The 21,203-nt window shown below is 36.0% G+C and overlaps 1 protein-coding gene across 1 annotated transcript in view; it reads left to right on the top strand.

The window, feature by feature from the left end:
• The window catches only part of TEX11 (testis expressed 11), a 243,070-nt gene that overhangs the window by 146,115 nt on the left and 75,752 nt on the right, over positions 1–21,203 (top strand). The window contains exons 17-18 of the mRNA XM_070291774.1: positions 7,352–7,454; positions 18,499–18,623. Coding sequence (XP_070147875.1) covers positions 7,352–7,454; positions 18,499–18,623 — 228 coding nt within the window. The remainder of the gene's footprint in view (positions 1–7,351; positions 7,455–18,498; positions 18,624–21,203) is intronic.

Raw genomic sequence — 21,203 nt, 5'->3', positions numbered from 1 at the left:
ACAATGACAGTCTTAGCTTCCTAAGGAAATTTCTGAGTCTTGGTCTTCCTCTAAGATTTTGTTACACATCTGTTTTTACCTAGGTACTAAGGCTTCCCTGGTGGCTCAGAGGTTAAAGCGTCTGCCTGCAATGCAGGAGACCTGGGTTTGATCCCTGGGCTGGGAAGATTCCCCTGGAGAAGGAAATGGCAACCCACTCCAGTATTCTTGCCTGGAGAATCCCATGGACGGAGGAACCTGGTGGGCTACAGTCCATGGGGTCACAAAGAGTCAGACTCGACTGAGCAACTTCACTTTCACTTATGTTATGCCTTCTATTCTAGTTATTTGTATAGCTGTCTTTGTGTTTGTGCTCAGTCATGTCTGACTGTTCGCAACTCCATGGACTGTAGCCCGCCAAACTCCTCTGACCATGGAATTTCCCAGGCAAGAATAATGGAGTGGGTTGCCATCTCCTCCTCTATGAAATATTCCTGACCCAGGGATCAAACCCATGTCTCCTGCATTACAGACAGATTCTTTACCCTGAAGCACAGGGAAGCCCTATACCTATCTTAGCTCTCTATTAAATTGATACCTTCTCTAAGATAAGGCCATGTCTTTATTTTGTCTGATATCTAGCATAGAGCCTATTGCATAGTAAACACTCATTATTTTTTTTTTTTAAAGTCATAGAGACTCCATAAATGCTTGCCAGTTTCCCGATATAGGAATTCTAATTGTTCATGCTATTTCTGTCCTCCTACTGTGGATAATTGGAAATTAAAAGTAACCAAATTCCTTAGACTTAAGGGCCTATTGATTATCAGAAGTGAATGAGGTTATGTTATTTAAAAAATCATCCCATTATTCCTTTCTCTAGGTCAGTTCCTTTCTTTTAACATGAAACATTGAATCATAGATCATAAATCAATTTGAATGGGTTAAAGAGGTTGGAGAGTCTATTTTCTGAACTCTTAGTAGGTTATGTTACAGATTCATCAATTCATGCATTTGGCGACATCACTCTGAGATAAGAATGCTAAATTTAGGTGGTTTCTTTAGTTTATTTTCTAACTTGTAGAAATGTAAACTTTTAATCACCATTATCTATTCAGTATCTCCAGTACATTTTGTGAGGCAATATTAAACTCTGTAGTTTCATAGACATCAAATCTGTCTTTGGGAAATTTGTAGCACCTTAAGCCCAATACCCTAATCTTCTTATTTTCTAAGATGTTAAAGTGTTTGGCTTGTGAAAGTCATAGATTTGAATGGACAGACTTTATATGGGAGAAATGACCTTGGGTTACAAGTATAGGAGTAATTTATTACAACTTGATATAATGGAATTTACTGCAAATCATAATAAAACTTTAATATTTAAGAGAAGGATAATGGATTCTTTTGGTGATAGTTTATAAGTTAATAGTCATACACAATTCAGTACTCTTTAACTCAGTACAAAAATTCCATCCTCAGCTTGTATCTGCAGTTTAGATACATGAATGACATTGTATCACTATAGATTGATAAAACTAAAGCATAATCTCAAAGCACAGTATGGTCATAAGACTTACAACAGCCCCAAGATGAGATTATAGAAAATTTATAAGACCTAAAGTGCAACCAACCATGTCTCATGTGCTGGTTTTATATTGGTTCTGTTTGCTATATGAAATACCAAAAATCATGCCTTTCCATTATAGGAGTGAAAATGAGCTTGTGATCAACAGAAGTAAACGAGTAACATTCACTAGATGGCACTGTGGCCTCTGTTTGTACAATAATAACTTATCAGTGATTTTGAAGCAATTTTTGACTCTTTGGCAGGTATAGCTTTCCCCACAAACGTTTCTGTATGAATGTAAAAGAAAGTTAGCACTTAAGTAACCCTGAGGTAAAGATTAATATTTACTCATTCTTGGTACAGCCATAATGTAAAAACACTATAATTTTGGTTTTAAGTCAACAAATATTTATTGAAATCTAATCTATGCCTGGTGGGCTTCCCAGGTGGCACAGTGGTAAAGAATTTACCTGCCAATGAAGGAGATGCAAGAGACCCAAGTTCAGTCCCAGAATTCAGAAGATCCCCTGGAGTAAGCAGTGGCAACCCACTCAAGTATTCATGCCTGGATAATCCTATGAACAAGGAACCTGGTGGGCTACAGTACATAGGGTCACTAAGAGTCAGACACTACTGAGTGACTGACTGAGCACACACACAATCTGTATTGCCTCATACAAAGAATGTTCAAGTACTGCACAGTTGCACTCATTTCACATGCTAGCAAGGTTATATTCAACATCCTTCAAGCTAGGTTTCAACAGTATGGGAATGGAGATCTTCCAGATGTCCAAACTGGATTTAGAAAAGGCAGAGGAATCAGAGATCAAATTGCCAATATCCGTTGGATCATGGAAAAAGCAAGGGAATACCAGAGAAACATGGACTTCTTCATTGACTACACTAAAGCCTCTGACTGTGTGGATCACAACAAACTGGAAAATTCTTAAAGAGATGAGAATACCAGACTACCTTACCTGCCTCTGGAGAAACCCATATGCAGATCAAGAAGCAACTGTTAGAACTGGACATGGAACAACATACTCATTCAAAATTGGGAGTGGAGTATGTCAAGGCTGTGTATTGTCACCCTGTTTATTTAACTTATATGCAGAGTACGTCATGTGAAATGCTAGACTGGATGAAGCTCAAGCTGGGATCAAGATTGCTGGGAGAAATGTAATAATCTCAGATATGCTGATTACACCACCCTAATGGCAGAAAGTGAAGAGGAACTTAAGAGCCACTTGATGAGGTAGAGGAGAGTGAAAAAGCAGTCTGAAAACTCAATGTTCAAAAAACGAGGGTCACAGCATTTGGTCCCATCACCTCATGGCAAATAGATGGGGAAACAGTGACAGAATTTATTTTCTTGGGCTACAGAATCACTGCAGATGGTGAATGCAGTCATGAAATTAAAAGATGCTTGCTCCTTGGAAGAAAAGCTATGACAAACTTAGACAGCATATTAAAAAGCAGAGACATCACTTGGCTGATAAAGGTCCGTATAGTCAAAGCTATGGTATTTCCAGTAGTCATATACGGACATAGAGTTGGACCATAGAGAAGGCTGAATGCCAAAGAACTTACGCTTTTGAATTGTAGTACTGGAGAAGACTCTTGAGAGTCCCTTGGATAGCAAGAACAAACTGGTCAATCCTAAAGGAAATCAGCCCTGAGTATTCATTGGAAGGACTGATGCTGAAGCTGAAGCTCCAATCCTTTGGCCACCTGATGCGAAGAGCTGACTTATTGGAAAAGACCCTGATGCTGGGAAAGATTGAGGGCAAGATGAGAAGGGGGCAACAGAGGATGAGATGGTTGAATGGCATCACCGATGCAATAGACATGAGTTTTGAGCAAGTTCTGGGAAATGGTGAAGTACAGGGAAGCCTGGCATGCTGCAGTCCATTGGGTCACAAACAGTCAGACATGATTGAGTGAGTGAACAACAGCAACTATAGGATAAATTGAAGACATGATCCTTTCTATAGATAAACTTAAAATATTATTGTATTGAGAATGAAAATGAGATTTATACACATGAAATAATTACAAAGTAAAAAGTATGCAATTGAATATCAAATTGTGATATATATTATATGGATTTAAATTAATAATATGTAAATGAAGATCTTTTGTGATTATTGATTGAATGTACATATGACCTAAAGCTGAAAAGAGTAACTAATGCACTAGATGACAGAGTCTGATCTGAAGGCATCTCAGTTAGGTGAAATGATGAGCCCATTCTAACAAGATGAAGACAAACAGGGAACAACAATACATCCTGTCCTTGTATCCTTAAAACTAACTGTGTAAGAACAGAATAAATGAAATGTGACTTAGCAGCAGCACATGTGAAACATTTGGGGTTGTTCAGTTCCGTCACTCAGTTGTGTCTGACTCTTTGTGACCCTATGAGCTGCAGCACGCCAGGCCTCCCTGTCCATCACCAACTCCCAGAGTCCACCCAAACCCATGTCCATTGAGTCAGTGATGCCATCCAACTATCTTATCCTCTGTCGTCCCCTTCTCCTCCTGCCCTCAATCTTTCCCAGCATCAGGGTCTTTTCAAATGAGTCAGCTTTTCGCATCAGGTCTAAGTATTGGAGTTTCAGCTTCAACATCAGTCCTTCCAATGAACACCCAGGACTGATCTCCTTTAGGATGGACTGGTTGGATCTCCTTGCAGTCCAAGGGACTCTCAAGAGTCTTCTCCAACACCACAGTTCAAAAGCATTAATTCTTTGGTGCTCAGCTTTCTTTAAGGTCCAACTCTCACATCCATACACGACTACTGGAAAAACCATAGCTTTGACTAGACAGACATTTGTTGGTAAAGCAATGTCTCTGCTTTTTAATATTCTATCTTGGTTGATCATAACTTTTTTTCCAAGGAGCAAGCGTCTTTTACTTTCATGGCTGCAGTCACCATCTGCAGTGATTTTGGAGCCCCCAAAATAAAGTCTGTCACTGTTTCCACTGTTTCCCCATCTATTTGCCATGAACTGATGGGACCAGATGCCATGATCTTAGTTTTCTGAATGCTGAGTTTTAAGCCAACTTTTTCACTCTCCTCTTTCACTTTCATCAAGAGGCTCTTTAGTTCTTCTTTGCTTTCTGCCATAAGGGTGGTGTCATCTGCATATCTGAGGTAATTGATATTTCTCCCGGCAATCTTGCTTCCAGCTTGTGCTTCCTCCAGCCCAGCGTTTCTCATGATGTACTCTGCGTAAGTTAAATAAGCAGGGTGACAATATCTAGCCTTGACGTACTCCTTTCCCTATTTGGAGCCAGTCTGTTGTTCCATGTCCAGTTCTAACTGTTGCTTCCTGACCTGCATACAGATTTCTCAGGAGGCAGGTAATGTGGTCTGGTATTCCCATCTCTAAGAATTTTCCAGAGTTTGTTTTGGTCCACACAGTCAAATGCTTTGGCATAGTCAACAAAGCAGAAGTAGATGTTTTTCTGTAATTCTCTTGCTTTTTTGATGACCCAGTGGATGTTGGCAATTTGATCACTGTTTCTTCTGCCTTTTCTAAAACCAGCTTGAACATCTGGAAGTTCACGGTTCACATACTTTTGAAGCCTAGCTTGGAGAATTTTGAGCATTTCTTTACTAACGTGTGAGATGAGTGCAATTGTGCAGTAGTTTGAGCATTCTTTGGCATTGCCTTTCTTTGGGATTGGAATGAAAACGGACCTTTTCCAGTCCTGTGGCCACTGCTGAGTTTTCCAAATTTGCTGGCACATTGAGTGTGGCACTTTACAGCATCACCTTTTAGGATTTGAAGTAGCTTAACTGGAATTCCATCACCTCCACTAGCTTTGTTCACAGTGATGCTTCCTAAGGCCCACTTGATTTTGCATCTAGGTGGGCCTAGATGAGTGTCTGGCTCTAGGTGGGTGATCACAACATCATGATTATCTGGGTTGTGAAGATCTTTTTTGTACAGTTTTTCTGTGTATTATTGCCACCTCTTAATATCTTCTGCTTCTGTTAGGTCCCTACCATTTCTGTCCTTTATCGAGCCCATCTTTGCATGAAATATTCCCTTGGTATGTCTAATTTTCTTGAAGAGATCTCTAGTCTTTCCCATTCTATTGTTTTCCTCTGTTTCTTTGCATTCATCGCTGAGGAAGGCTGTCTTATCTCTCCTTGCTGTTCTTTGGAACTCTGCCTTCAAATGGGTATATCTTTCCTTTTCTCCTTTGCTTTTCGCTTCACTTCTTTTCACAGCTATTTGTAAGGCCGCCTCAGACAGCCATTTTGCTTTTTTGCATTTCTTTTTCTTGGGGATGGTTTGCTCCCTGTCTCTTGTACAATGTCATGAACCTCCATCCATAGTTTATCAGGCACTCTATCAGATCTAGTCCCTTGAATCCATTTCTCGCTTCTGCTGTAAAATTTTTAGGGATTTGATTTAGGTCATACCTGAATGGTCTAGTGGTTTTCCCTGCTTTCTTCAGTTTAAGTCTGAATTTGCGAATAAGGAGTTCATGATCTGAGCCACAGTCAGCTCCCAGTCTTGTTTTTGCTGACTGTATAGAGCTTCTCCATCTTTGGCTGCAAAATATATAATCAGTATATAAGGTTTCTATCTTAAATGGATTCTGATGTCCAGTGAGGTATATCTGCTGGCAGAAGACCTTCCCATAGTCACTGTATTTGGAGTGTTACTCCCCTGTGTGTGTTCTCTGGTATGTGATCATCTGTGATTTCTGGGAGAAAGTTACCCCATACTCAGCAGATTCGGAAGGTTTCTCCCTAGTATGGATTCTGTGATGTACAACTATTGGAGACTTCTCACAGAAGGCCTTTCCACATTCATTAGATTCATATGGCTGTATAATCATAAGGGATTTGATTTAGGTCATACCTGAATGGTCTAGTGGTTTTCCGTACTTTCTTCAATTTACATCTGAATTTGGCAATAAGGAATTCATGGTCTGTGCCACAGTCAGCTCCCTGTTTGATATCAATGAAAGATAAATTCATAGCTTGATATCTTTTGGCCTCCCATATAATATGATTTGGGGCTGTTCATATGATACCTTAGGGATTGGTTCTCCCTACCCTGTTTTGTTTCATTCTTCTCAGAACCAAGGTAACTTTTTTTGCAGTCTCCTGAGAATGTGGATAAAATTGAGTTTACTTCTGATTTACCCTTAGCCTAAGAGTATGGTCCCTTGAGTTTTGATGTCTATTTTCCTGAGCTAGTTTTGCTAAATTAAAGTCAACATTTGCCTAGGTTTACAAATGCCCACCAGAAAAATAAAGTGGCTGGACTTCTCTCATGGTCCAGTGGTTAAGACTCCATTTTTCCAATGCAGGGGTGTGGGTTTGATCCCTGGTTGGCGAACTAGGATCCCACATGCTGCACAGCATGGCCAACAGATGAATAAATAAATTTTTAAATGGCTTTAAATCTCCATTTACTTCTTTGGGACCTCACTTTTCCTTAGATATTTCTTGGTAATTGCTTTACTAGTCAGTTGCTTTTGGAATTAAAAAAAAATGTTATCCAACGTTTTTGCTTGTTTTAAGTAGGTTTGACATATAAAATGTGTTTTGTTGGTTTGACATATATGATGTTCCCTGTTTTCAGAAGCAGAATTCTTGATTTCTATTGCATTGTGATAGAACAGTTCTTTAAAGATTTTTCTTATGTTCATGTCTTTTCATTATGAATGTCCCTAAGCCATTGTGACTATATTGATAGCATTAGTAAAATATGGTAAGGTCTTTCTTATATGTTTTATGAAAGTACACTAATATTCCTTTTCTTTTTTTTTCAGGCTAAAGAGGCGGTTATCAAAGCTGCACAACGTGATCCTAGAAATATTTTCACTCAGTTTTATATATTCAAGATTTCAATCGTGGAGGGCAACTCTGGCAGAGGTATAAATGTTAGTTATAAGTTATATTTGTCTATTAACACAAAGAATAATCATCTTTGACCATAAAAGGAAAAAGCAGTCTTTAAGACAATGGAGTTGCATATATATATATATATATATATATATATGTATATATATGTATATATGTATATATGCTAGCTTCCCTATGTAAAAATGATACAACCATGCAACAAGAAACTATGGAAGGTTGCATAAAAAGAAAAGCAAAAGGTCTACCTACTGAAGGAATAGGAACTAGGCAGATATCGGACAAGAATTAGAGGGAAGTCTTATCACTGTAGACTTTTTTATACTTTGTCATTTGAACCAACCTATTAAAAATTAACCTTAAAAAGCTGGGGGCAGGGAGAAATTATAATTCAGTCAGTTAAGAATTTGTCTTTAGAGAATGGAAGTCTCCAGGATACCTTTTAATTGTTTTCACTTAGCCTGGGAGGTTATCAGTGAGATATTTGGCCCTGAAAATGGAATTTCTCTCCACAAAGTTGACAATGTTAAAATTGCTAACACGAACCTTATCCCATTAGTGCTTTGTCCTTTCTATTAAGTTAAGCATAGTTTCCTTACTAGTTGTCTGCACACATGGGTATCTTGACTTGGCTATAGGTTTCCCTATGCTGTGATATTATTCCTGCTCAACTCTGGATGACTGAGCAAATCCTGGAGCAATGTGAACTCCAGACTGGTTGCCCTTTGTTAAAGGTACAAGGAGAGAAATTGAGAAACTTGAGTTAATGGGTTCAAACAGAATTTATATTAATCCAGTTAAGCAACTGTTTATGAATACTACTGTATGTGCAGTGGACTTCATTATTCACTCTAAGAAAAAGATGTTTTTTCTTTGAAAACGAAGTGTTCTAGGGTAGTAAAGTATACCTGTATATTAATTAAGGAATAACAAATTGAAATCAGCTCTTTATCAAGGTTAATATTGCTGTCAATGTCTATTATTAAGGTTTTTACTAGAGACTTCTGGGCATTTATTTTTCTTGATATATTATGCTGAAGTATACAAGAACTTGAAACTTTTGTCAACAGAAACAGCAAAAAAATAACCCCACACAACCAGATTTCCTATTAAACTTTTTCTTTTAACATTCTATTAAAATTATTTTACCTTTTAAGCATAACATAAGCTCAGTCTTTTTATTTCTTCTCCATTTATCTGTGATCATTTTTAGTCATTTTTACTGAGGATATGTACAATAAAATTTATTATAGCCTAGTGTATGATTTTATGAGATTTATTTATATTAGTAATTCTGTTAATTTTGACAATTGCATATACTCATGTAACCAGCACCATAATCATGGTATACAACAAAAAATTAACTCATGCCCCTTTGTTGTGTCTCCTTCCCACTACTTCTAGCCCTGATTCCTACTAACCTCATTTCTCTCTTATAATTTTACCTTTTCTAGAATGTCATATAAATGAATTCATATAGTATGAAGCTTTTTTTTTCACTTAGTATAATGCCTTTGAAACTCATTCATACTGATAGAGTTTGTTCTTTTTTATTGCTAAGTAGTATTTCATAAGTATGAATGAATTGTATACATTATGCACTTGCAGTTTATACATTTACCAGTTGAAGGATATTCAAATGGTTTCCATTGTGGGTGATTATGAATAAAGGTGTGATAAACATCTGTTTACAGATTTTGTGCAATGACAAGATTTCACGTCTCTAGGGTACATATCGAGGGATATGTTTGCTGGGTCATATGATAAGTATATGTTTGTTAGAAACTGCCAAGCTCTTTTCTAAAATGGCTGTACAGTTTTATGCTCTAACTAGCTATATATTAAAGTTCCAGTTGATCTGCATCCTTACAAGCACTTGAAATTGTCCACTGGAAAATTTATTTAGTCATTTTAATTAGCAGGTCGAGATATCATGATAAGGTTATAATTAGCATTTACGTAATATCTAATATTTGACATACATCCATCTTGTTTGGTGGAGTGTTTGTACAAATCTTTTGCCCAGTTTTAGATAAGGAGCTTTTATATTCTTATTGAATTTTGAAAGTTCTTTATATATTTTAAATACAAGTTATTTATCAGACATGTGTTTTATAAATTTTTTCTTTTTATTTTCTTAGTGAATTTCATGACAAGTTTGAAGTCTAATTTATATTTTTTCTTCTTTTATGGATCTTTTTGGTATTGTAACTAAGAAATCTTTACTTAATGATTACAAAAAGTTTTCCCTATGTTTTCCTCAAGAAATTTTGTGGTTTTAGGTTTAAAGTTTACAGTTAGTTCTGTGATCCATTTTGCATTTTTTTGACCTAAGGTATGGATTGAATTGGCACGTGGCTACCTAATCATTCCAGTTTCATTTATTTATAAGTTCTGTCCTTTCCCAACTGAATTTCCTTTACACCTTTAATTAAAATCCGCTGTCATATGTGTATGGGTCCCTTTCTGGACTCTTCATTGTGTTCCACCAATCTATTTGTCTTTACACCATTCCCACACTGTCTTGATTAATGTAACTATATAGTAAATTTGAAATCAGGTGGTATTGGTCCTCCAACTTTATTTTTCTCATTCAAATTGTTTGGGTTAAGTCTTTGTACATCTCTGTGAATTTCAGAATCAGTTTTTCCAAATTCTACAAAAGTAAACATTGATTGAGATTCCATTGAATGTATATATACATCAGTATGGAGAGAATCAACATCTTCCAATCTGTGAAATGGAGTTATATACCTCCATTTGTTTAGCTCTTTAATTTCTCTCAGAGATCTTTTCTATCTTTTATCATATCAGTCTTATTCATCTTTTATCAGATTTATCCTTAAGTATACTGTATATTTTATGCTATTTCAAATGGCATTTTGAGAAAAACTTGGAGTTTCTGATTGTTCATTGCTAGTATGTAGAAATACAAATGATTTTTGTATATTGATCTTATATCCTAAAGACTTTTAAATTCACTTATTGCTTCCAGTAGCTTCCTTGTAGATGTAATGTTATCTACTAATAAAGACAATTTTACTACTTTCTGTCCAATCTGGGTGCAGTTTTTCATGCGTTATTATACTTGTTAGAATCTCTAGCACAGTGTTGAGTAAAATTGGTAAAGAGCAGACATCCTTGACTTTTTCCTGATTTTAGGGGAAAACCATCCAATTTTCAATCATTAAGTATGATGTTAGCTATAGGTTTTTCATAGATACTTTTTATCTGCTTGAGGAAGTTCCCGTCTGTTTCCAGTTTCCTAGATGTTTTTAATCAGAAATGGATGTTGAATTTGGTCATGATTTTTTTCCACCTATTGAAATTATCAAATTAGAAAAATTTTATTGGAGTATACTTTAATAGTAATTAAAGTATTAATACAATATTGTATTAGTTTCAGGTGTACAACCAAGATAGTCTGTTATACATATACATATGTTGACTCTTTTTTAGATTCTTTGCCAATCAATATAGGCCATTTCAGAGTATTGAGTAGAGTTCCCTGTTCTATACAGTAGGTCCCTATTAGTTATTGCTTTTATATACAGTAGTGTGTATATGTCAGTACCAATATTTTGTCTCTCCTTCCCCTTACACCCTAGTAGTTTCTTGTTTCTTTTCTACATCTGTGACTCTATTATTGTTTTGCAGATAAGTTCATCTGTACCCTTTTTAAATTTTTTGTACCCTTTTTTTAGATTCCACATATAGGTGTTATCATGATATTTGTCTTTCTCTGTATGACTTTCTTCACACAGTATGACAATCCCTAGGTCCATCCATGTTGCTGCAAGTGGCATTATTTCACTCTTTTTAGTGGCTGAGTAATATTCCATCATATATTTAAACCACATCTTCTTTATCCATTACTCTGTAGATGGGCATTTAGGTCACTTCCATGTCCTGGGTATTGTAAATAATGGTGCAGTGAATGCTCATGTATCTTTTTGAGTTACGGTTTTCTCTGGAGAGATGCCCAGGAGTAGGATTGCTGGATTGTATTGTAGCTCTGTTTTTAATTTTTTAAGGAACCTCCATACTGTTCTCCATAGTGTCTATACCAGTTTACATTTCCACCAACACTGTAGGAGGATTCCCTTTTCTCCACATCCTCTCCAGCATTTATTGTTTATAAATTTTTTGATGATGGCCATTCTAACTGGTATGAGGTACTATCTTATTGTAGTTTTTATATGCATTTCTTTAATAATTAGTGATGTTGAGCATCTTTTCATATGCTTTTTGGCCATCTGTATGTCTTCTTTGAAGAAATATCTGTTTAGATCTTCAGTCTACTCTTTAATTAGGTTGTCTTTTGACGTTGAGTTTCATGAGCTGTTTGTGTATTTTTGGAAAGATGAATCCATACTAGCACAAAAACAGGATAGAAATTCCAGAGATAAACCCACACACCTAATCTGTTGCAAAGGAGGCAAGAATATACAATGGAGAAAAGACAGTCTCTTAAATAAGTGATGCTGAGAAAACTGGGCAGCTCCATATTAAAGAATGAACTTAGAACACTCCCTAACACCATCTACAAAACTAAACTCAAAATGGATTAAAGACCTAAATGTATGAGGCCAGATACTATAAAACTCTTAGAGGAAAATGTAAGCAGAACACTCCGTGACGTAAATCACAGCAAGATCTTTTTCCATCTACATCCTTGAGAAATGAAAATAAAAGCAAAAATTAACAAATGGGACTGAATCAAACGTAAAAGCTTTTGCACAGCAAAGAAAACCATAGCCAAAATGAAAAGTCAACCCTCAGAATGGAAGAAAACATTTGCAAATGAAATGATTAGTTTTTTGAAGTTTGTTAGTATGGTCAGTTACATTGATTTTCCAACTGTTGAACCAATGCTGCCTTCCTGGAATAAGCTCCACTTGGTCTTGATGTGTTCTTTTTTAAATATAATGTTAGATTTGATTTGCTAATAGTTTGTTTAAGAATATTTATGCCTGTGTCCATGAGTGATACTGGTCTCTGGTTTTCTTTTCCTGTTAGGGTAATGCTTATTGCATAGAATGAATTGGAAAATACACTTCCTTTTTACATCTTCTAGTAGAGTTTTTGTTGCTCAGTTGGTGTTATTTTTTTGTTAAATGTTTGGTAGAGTTCACCAGTGAAGTCATCTGGGGCTGGAATTTTCTTTGTGAGAAAGCTTTTAATTATAAACTCAGTTTCTTTAATAGATAATAGAATTCTTCAGGTTATCTACTATTTCCTGAGCTTTGGTAGTTTATGTCTTTCAAGAAATTTGTGTTTCATCTAAGTTGTTGAAATTATTGGCCTAAAATCATTCATAATGTCATTCATATTATCCTTTTAACATCTGTAAATTCTAAAGTGATGTCATATTTCTCATTCTTGATATCTGTAATTAGCATCTTCTCTCTTTTCCTCCCTGTCAGTGGCTGTAAGTTGATCAGTTTTATTGACCTCAAAGAACTAGCTTTTGGTTTCATTAATTTTTCTCTATTTTTTCTGTTTTCTGTTTCATTTATTAATTTTCTGATCTTTATCACTTCCATTCTTCTACTTACTTTGAGTTTCATTGGCTCTTTCTTTTCCAGTTTCCAAAGGTTGAAAGCTGAGGTTATTGATTTAGACCTTTATTCTGGTCTAATATAAACAGTTAATGCTATAAATTACCTTCTAAGTGCTGCCTTAGTGACAGTGCACAAATTTTTATATATTGTATTTTCATTTTAATTCAGTCATATTTTTCAATATGACTTGACTCCAGTGTAAACCCATGGATTATTTAGTAGTATGCTATTTATTTTACAAACATTTGTAGATTTCCAGAGAATTTTTTTCAGAGAACTTTTTTATTAATTTAATTTAATTCTGTTTGTCTATGATCTTAAGTTTGTATGAATCCTTTTAAATATACTGAGACTTGTTGTATGGACTAGAGTATTGTCTTTCTTCGTAAATGTTCCCTGTATACCTGAGTGGAATATGTATTTTGCTGATGTAAGGTCAAGTGTTCTGTAAATGTCAATCAGGTCAGATAGACTAATAATGTTAAATATCCTTGCTGATTCTCTGTCTACCTGTCTGTCAATTATTTGAGAGCCTTCATTGAAAACTTTGACTGTAATTATGGATTTGTTCATTTCTCCTTGCAGTTCTATCAGTTTTCCCTTCTGGTATTAGATGCATAATTTAGTCAGGATTGTTAGGTCATCATAATAAATTGATTCCTTTATCATCATGAAATAACCTCTGGCACTAACTCTTTGCTCTGAAATCTGTTTGTCCATTATTTTTTAAATTAGTTTTTATTGGAGTATAGTTGTTTTAAAGTATTGTGTTAGTTTCTACTGTACTGCAAAGTGAATCAGCTATACATATACAGATATCTCCTCCTTTTTGTATTTCCTTCCCATTTAGGTCACCATAGAGCACTGAGTAGGGTTCCCTGAGCTATACAATAGGGTCTCATTGCTTATCTGTTGTATACATAGTATCAACAGTGTATATATGTCAATCCCCAAGTTAGATCATCAAAAAAGCAAAGGAGTTACAGAAAAACATCTACTTCTGCTTTATTGACCATGTCAAAGCCTTTGACTGTGCGGACCAAAACAAACTCTGGAAAATTCTTAGAGATAGGAATACCAGACCGCATTACCTGCCTCCTGAGAAATCTGTATGCAGGTCAGGAAGCAACAGTTAGAACTTGACATGGAACAACAGACTGGCTCCAGATAGGGAAAGGAGTACGTCAAGGCTGGATATTGTCACCCTGCTTATTTAACTTCTATGCAGAGTACATCATGAGAAACGCTGGACTGGAAGAAGGACAAGCTGGAATCAAGATTGCCGGGAGAAATATCAATCACCGCAGATATGCAGATGACACCACCCTTACGGCAGAAAGTGAAGAGGAACTAAAAAGCCTCTTGATGAAAGTGAAAGAGGAGAGTGAAAAAGTTGGCTTAAAGCTCAACATTTAGAAAACGAAGATCATGGCATCCAGTCCCATCACTTCATGGGAAATAGATGGGGAAACAGTGGAAACAGTGTCAGACTTTATTTTTGGGGGTTCCAAAATGACTGCAGATGGTGACTGCAGCCATGAAATTAAAAGACACTTACTCCTTGGAAGAAAAGTTATGACCAACCTAGATAGCATATTCAAAAGCAGAGACATTACTTTGCCGACTAAAGTCCATCTAGTCAAGGCTATGGTTTTTCCAGTAGTCATGTATGAATGTGAGAGTTGGACTGTGAAGAAAGCTGAGCACCGAAGAATTGATCCTTTTGAACTGTGGTGTTGGAGAAGATTCTTGAGAGTCCCTTGGACTGCAAGGAGATCCAGCCAGTCCATTCTGAAGATCAGCCCTGGGATTTCTTTGGAGGGAATGATGCTGGAGCTGAAACTCCGATACTTTGGCTACCTCATGCGAAGAGTTGACTCATTGGAAAAGACTGTGATGCTGGGAGGGATTGGGGGCAGGAGGAGAAGGGGACGACAGAGGATGAGATGGTTAGATGGCATCACCGACTTGATGGACATGAGTTTAGGTAAACTCTGGGAGTTGGTGATGGACAGGGAGGCCTGGCGTGCTGCAATTCATGGGATCACAAGGAGTCAGACACGACTGAGCGACTGAACTGAACTGAACTGAGTCAAGGCTATGGTTTTCCAGTGGTTGTGTATGGATATGAGAGTTGGACCTTAAAGAAAGCCGAGTGCTGAAGAATTGATGCTTTTGAACTGTGGTGTTGGAGAAGACACTTGAGAGTCCCTTGGACTGAAGGAGATCCAACCATTCCATCCTAAAGGAAGTCAGTCCTGAATATTCATTGGAAGGACTGATGATGAAGCTGAAACTCCAGTACTTTGACCACCTGATGCAAAGAACTGACTCATTTGAAAAGACCCTGATGCTGAGAAAGAGTGAAGGCGGGAGGAGAAGGGGACAACAGAGGATGAGATGGTTGGATGGCATCACCAACTCAATGGACATGAGTTTGAGTAAACTCCGGGAGTTGGTGATGGACAGGAAGGCCTGGAGTGCTGTAGGCCATGGGGTTGCAAAGAGTGAGACACGACTGAGCAACTGAACTTAACTGAACTGAACTGAACTGTCAATCCCAACTTCTCACTTCATACAACCCCCCACTTTGCTACCTTGGTGATTTTTGTTCTCTGCATCTCTGTCTCTACTTCTGTTTTGCAAATAAGATCATCTATATAATTTTTCTGGATTCCAGATATATTCGGTAATATACAATTGTTTTTCCCTTTCTGAATTACTTCACTAGTATGACAGTCTCTAGGTCCATCCGCATCTCTACAAATGACCCAGTTTCATTCTTTTTTATGGCTAATATTCAATAGTCTATATATACCAAACCTCTTTATTCATTCCTCTGCTGATGGACATTTATGTTGCTTCCATGTCCTGACTCTTGTAAATTGTGCTGCAGTGAATATTAGGGTGTAAGTATCTTTTTGAATTATGGTTTTCTCTGGGTATGTGCCCAGTAGTGGAATTGCTGGGTCATATGGTAGTTTTTAGTTTTTTAAGGAACCTCCATACTGTTATCCATAGTGGCTGTATCAATTTGCATTCCTACCAATAATACAAGAGGATTCCCCTTTCTCAAGAGGCAGGTCAGGTAGTCTGGTATTCCCATCTCTCTCAGAATTTTCAGTTTATTGTGATCCACACAGTCAAAGGCTTTGGTGTAGTCAATAAAGCAGAAATAGATACTTTTCTGGAATTCTCTTGCTTTTTTGATGATCCAGCGGATGTTGGCAATTTGATCTCTGGTTCCTCTGCCTTTTCTAAATCCAGCTTGAACATCTGGAAGTTCATGGTTCACGTATTGTGGTAGCCTCACTTGGAGAATTTTGAGCATTACTTTGCTAGTGTGTGAGATGAGTGCAGTTATGTTCTTTTAAGTTTAATTAGGTCCTATTTGTTCATTTTTGTTTTTCTTTAATTCTAGGAAGTGGTTCAAACAAGACCCTACTGTGATTTATGTCGATGAGTGTTCTGCTTATGTTTTCCTCTAAGAGGTTTATAGTGTCTAGTCTTACATTTAGGTCTTTAATCCATTTTGAGTTTATTTTTGTGCATGGTAGGAAGTGTTATATTTCATTCTTTTACATGCAGCTGTCCAGTTTTCCCAGTACCACTTACTGAAGAGGCTGTCTTTTCTCCACTGTATATTCTTGCTTCCTTTATCACAGATTAGGTGACCATAAGTGCATGGATTTATCTCTGGATTTCCTATCTTGTTCCATTCACTTTCCATTCTCAAGATTGCATTGGCTATTCAGGGTCTTTTCTGTTTCCATACAAATTGTAAAATTTTCTTTCCTAGTCCTGTGAAAAATGTTGTAATTTGATAGCAATTGCATTGAATCTGTAGATTGCTTTGGGTCATTTTCACAATATTGATTCTTCTGATCAAAGAACATGATATATCTCTTTTATCTGTTTGTATCATCTTTGATTTCTTTCAGCAATATTTTACAGTTTTCTGTGTACAGGCCTTTTGCTTCCTTAGGTAGATTTATTCTTAGGTTATTTTATTCTTTTTGTTGCAGTGGTAAATGAGATTGTTTCCTTAATTTCTCTTTCTGATCTTTCATTGTTAGTGTTTAGGAATGCAAGAGATTTCTCTGTGTTAATTTTGTATCATGCAACTTTACTAAATTCATTGATTTGCTGTAGTAGTTTTCTGGTGGTATATTTAGGGTTTTCTATGTATAGTATCAGGTCATCTGCAAACAGTGAATGTTTTACTTCTGTTCCAATTTGTACTACTTTTATTTCCTTGTTCTCTGATTACTGTATCTAGGACTTCCGTGATTATGTTGAATAATAGTGGTGAGATTGTACACCGTTGTCTTGTTCTAATCTTAGAGGAAATCCTTTCAGTTTTTCACTATTGAGAATAATGTTAACTGTGGGTTTGTTGTATATGTCCTTCATTATGTTGTGGTAGGTTCCCTCTATGCCCACTTATCATAAATTGGTATTGAATTTTGATGAAAGCTTTTTCTTTATCTATTGTGGTGATCGTATGGTTTTTATTCTTCAGTTTGTTAATATGGTGTATCACATTGATTTGCATATATTGAAGAATCCTTGCCTCCCAGGGATAAATCCCACTTGATCGTGGTGTATGATCCTTTTAGTGTGTTGTCACATTTGGTTTGCTAGTACTTTGTTGAGAATTTTTGAATTTATATTTACCTGTTTTGTGTGATATTAATATAACCACTCCAGCTTTCTTTTGATAACCTCTACCAGAGTGTATATTATCCTATCATTTTCTTTTAACCAGTTTTGGCTTTATTTTTAAAGTATGTTTTTTGTTAGTTGCTTATCGCTAAAAGTCACTTTCTTTAATTCAGTCTGTTTCTGTCTTTTAAATGGATCATCTAGACCATTTATATTTTAACATGATTGTTGATATGGCTAGGTTTAAATTTAGCATTTTGTTCTTCTGTTTGCCTTTTCTGGTCTTTGTTGCCATTTTTCTTTTTTCTGCTTTCTTTTGGGTTGTGTGATTTATCATTTTGTTTATCTCATTCTTTGGCTTATTAGCTATAACTTTTTCTTTTGTTATTTTAGTTGTTACTTAAGGTCTATAGTACATATATTTAACTTACCATGGTTTACCTTTAAGGCGTATAATGAAATGTAATATAATTTTTTTTACTCTATTCTGTATTATATGTACCAAATTATATTTATCCCATTGATTATTGATTAAATTTAGGATATTTACTCTTATAAAAATTGCCGTGTGAATATATTTGTATGTTTTTATTCACTTTTGCAGGTATATCCATGGAATAAATTCAAAGAGGTGAACTCCTTGCTCAGTTGGGCATTTTTCTGACTTTCATGTCCTCCTTAACAGTTTAGCTATTTAGGTGACTTGAAAATTAATAAGATATTAGTGCTCTTAAAATGAATTCCAAAGTCATTGTGGTATAATAACCATAGATAGCTATTATCTTTGATAAGACTATCTCATCTTTAATTCTCTCCTTGTTTTTCAGCTTTGGAGGCAATTATCACTTTAGAGTATTTATTAACGACTGAAGAGCAACATGAGAATAATGCATCTACAAAGAGAAGTTCAGGTGTCATGCTTTTCAGTTTGGCTGCCCAGTTTGCTTTAGAGGTAATTCTTATGTACCCATTTACGAGATTTTTACCTCTTTTCCGTTTTCAGAGACTATTATGATGGAATCATCATCAGTTAGGCACAGGAGAGGCTTTTCTTTACCATCTATTTTGCCTCATTATTTTCGCAGCAAATTTGGTTGTAGAATTGCTTTATTTCTCTTCATTTTTTTAATGATTTAAAGTATATAAAGTTAAGTTAGATATTTGTTCTTAAAATAGTAGAAAAATACACATAGCAAAATATTAACTTTTAATAGAAACTTGAGATTTAAAATGCTATACTATGCAAAAAAATAGTTATTTATTTGGAGATGTATCTATCTCATTGGTTTGCAAAAAAAAAAAAAAAAGAGTTTGAACCTTAATGGACCTATCTAGTTGATAACCAAAAAACAACTTTATTTTGGAAGCAATAATAACTTTACCTCCTTTTTTTATTGGCAAAATTCTGCTCTTAGTAATATATAGGATTAGGAAAAACATTGTAGCAACTGTCAAGCTCTTGGACTGGGTTTGAGTTCTGGCTCTGCCACTGAAATATTTAACTTCTTTGAATCTTATTTTCATCATTTTGCAATAAAGATAGTGCCTACTTTCAGGATTATTGTGAAGATTAACCGAGAAGATGGCTGAAAATGTGATTTCTAATCAAAGAAGCTTAATCTAATAGTTTTTTTGTTGTTATTAACAATATACAATCTGGCCACAGGTGTCTCTTCTACTTTATCTCATATTACTCCCCTGTATCATCATCAAAGTGATATAAGCCACTGTTACCTTAGGCACAGGGTCTAGAATAGTGGACGCATAAGACTTCTATAACTCGAAGCACATTCAGTGTTTCTCAGACCAATCACATTCCTTTTTCCGTGTCTGTCTTACCCCATTCTATCTTTTAAGAAATGTTCTTATTTAAATGTTACCTTTTTCAAAGTCCAACTTAAGATTTTCTTCCACTGTACAGACATCCCAAATCAATCTAGTTCTCAGTGCTCTCCTCCTACTCTGAATTGCAGTCATTTTTAATGTGTATGCTACTTATTTGGTCTATATTTTATATACTGCGTTATATTGCTAATGCATGGATTGTCTGTCCAACTTGACTTATAAGATCCTTGAGTGCTGAGGTCCTTTAATGGATCAGAACCTGGTGGTCCGGAGTCGACGATAAGAAAGTAAAAGAGAGAGAGAGGCTGATATTCCCTGGTTTATGCAGAAAACCAATGAAGTCCTTGACACAGGGCTTGTGTTGCTCACGAAGTCACTGAGCGCCCTCTTGAGGAGGTGAAGGCACAGTGCACCTTCTCAAGAGGGTCTTAGAAGCCTGGGCAGGAGAGTGAGCATGACGGGTTTCTACACTCCAGAGAATTAGCCGGGGAGAGAGAGAGAGAGAGAGAGAGAGAGAAAGACAAGGGGACCCAAGCTCTGATGGAGCAAAGGTGTTTTATTCAACATAGTATGGGTATATATACTATCTTACAAGGTAGCTTTGTTCAGCAGAGATAAAGATCAAAAGCACAGACTTGCAAATTATCAAGGAAACATAAGGCAATCTATATCAAAGAGAGAGAGGGTTGTAAATAATCACTTTTACCATATGGTTCATAAAAAGAAAGAGGGTCGTAAATAGTTACTTATTACAGTATGGAAAAACTAACGAAGGAAATGCATGCATTCCTCAGCCCCGGGAGCGGTTTGCCACCCCTCTTAATTCCTGAATATTTGGGAATTAATAAGGAACAGAGGATTCATGACAGATCCAAAATAGCACACAGGAAGCCTCCTGTTAAATGCTTCCTGACACTTGAGGGCCATATTTCTAGTACCCAGTCCAGTATCTTGCTCAAAGTAATAACTGAATATAGTTTTGAATGATGTGTTTTGATGTTAATGAATAGGATAATAAAACTCCTGGAAGAGGAAAAATATTTGGCAGATGTGGATATAGGATGTGTTTGTGCAGAAAATGAGAGAAAAATCTGTAATGGGGAACCCAAAAGCAAATATATTTTTAAAGGAAGGTTTATAAAGTTATATCTGATGGAAAGCAGAAGAAAGGTGGTGGAAGAATTATGGACCTATATTTCTAAAAAGCAAATAATTTTAATAGAAGAGAAAGAATCAGGGGGAAAGAAACCCAAAGTAGTTTGAATTAGAAGATGGAAGGAAGTATTTTTTCCTTAGCCAAGCCCAGGAAATTTAATATTATTTCTACAAAAGAACAAGAGTGGAATCTAGTTTTCACTTAGTGTAATTGCTTTGCAAAAGGCATTTCAAGTACTAATGAGACTATCATTCATTCAGCAGATATTTATTGAGTACCTACTATGTGCCACCCATTGTTCTGGGCTCTTGGTATAAATAAGTAAACAAAACATTGATATGCCTTCTTGGAGCTAACATTCAAGCAGGAAAGAAAATATTAATAAGCATAATAAATAAGAAATTATATAATATGTTAGAAATTGATAGCAATATAGAAAAAAAAGAGCAGTCTTAATAGAGCAGATCAGGGATGGGAATGGGCTGAAATTGGTGTGAGTTATTTTTTTGAAACAGGGTGATGAGGATAGGT

This window comes from Ovis canadensis, chromosome X, assembly GCF_042477335.2.
Source record: "Ovis canadensis isolate MfBH-ARS-UI-01 breed Bighorn chromosome X, ARS-UI_OviCan_v2, whole genome shotgun sequence".
In the NCBI taxonomy this organism is placed as follows: Eukaryota; Metazoa; Chordata; class Mammalia; order Artiodactyla; family Bovidae; genus Ovis; species Ovis canadensis.
Note: the sequence above shows the minus strand (reverse complement) of the source record. Positions and strands in the feature narration are given on the sequence as shown.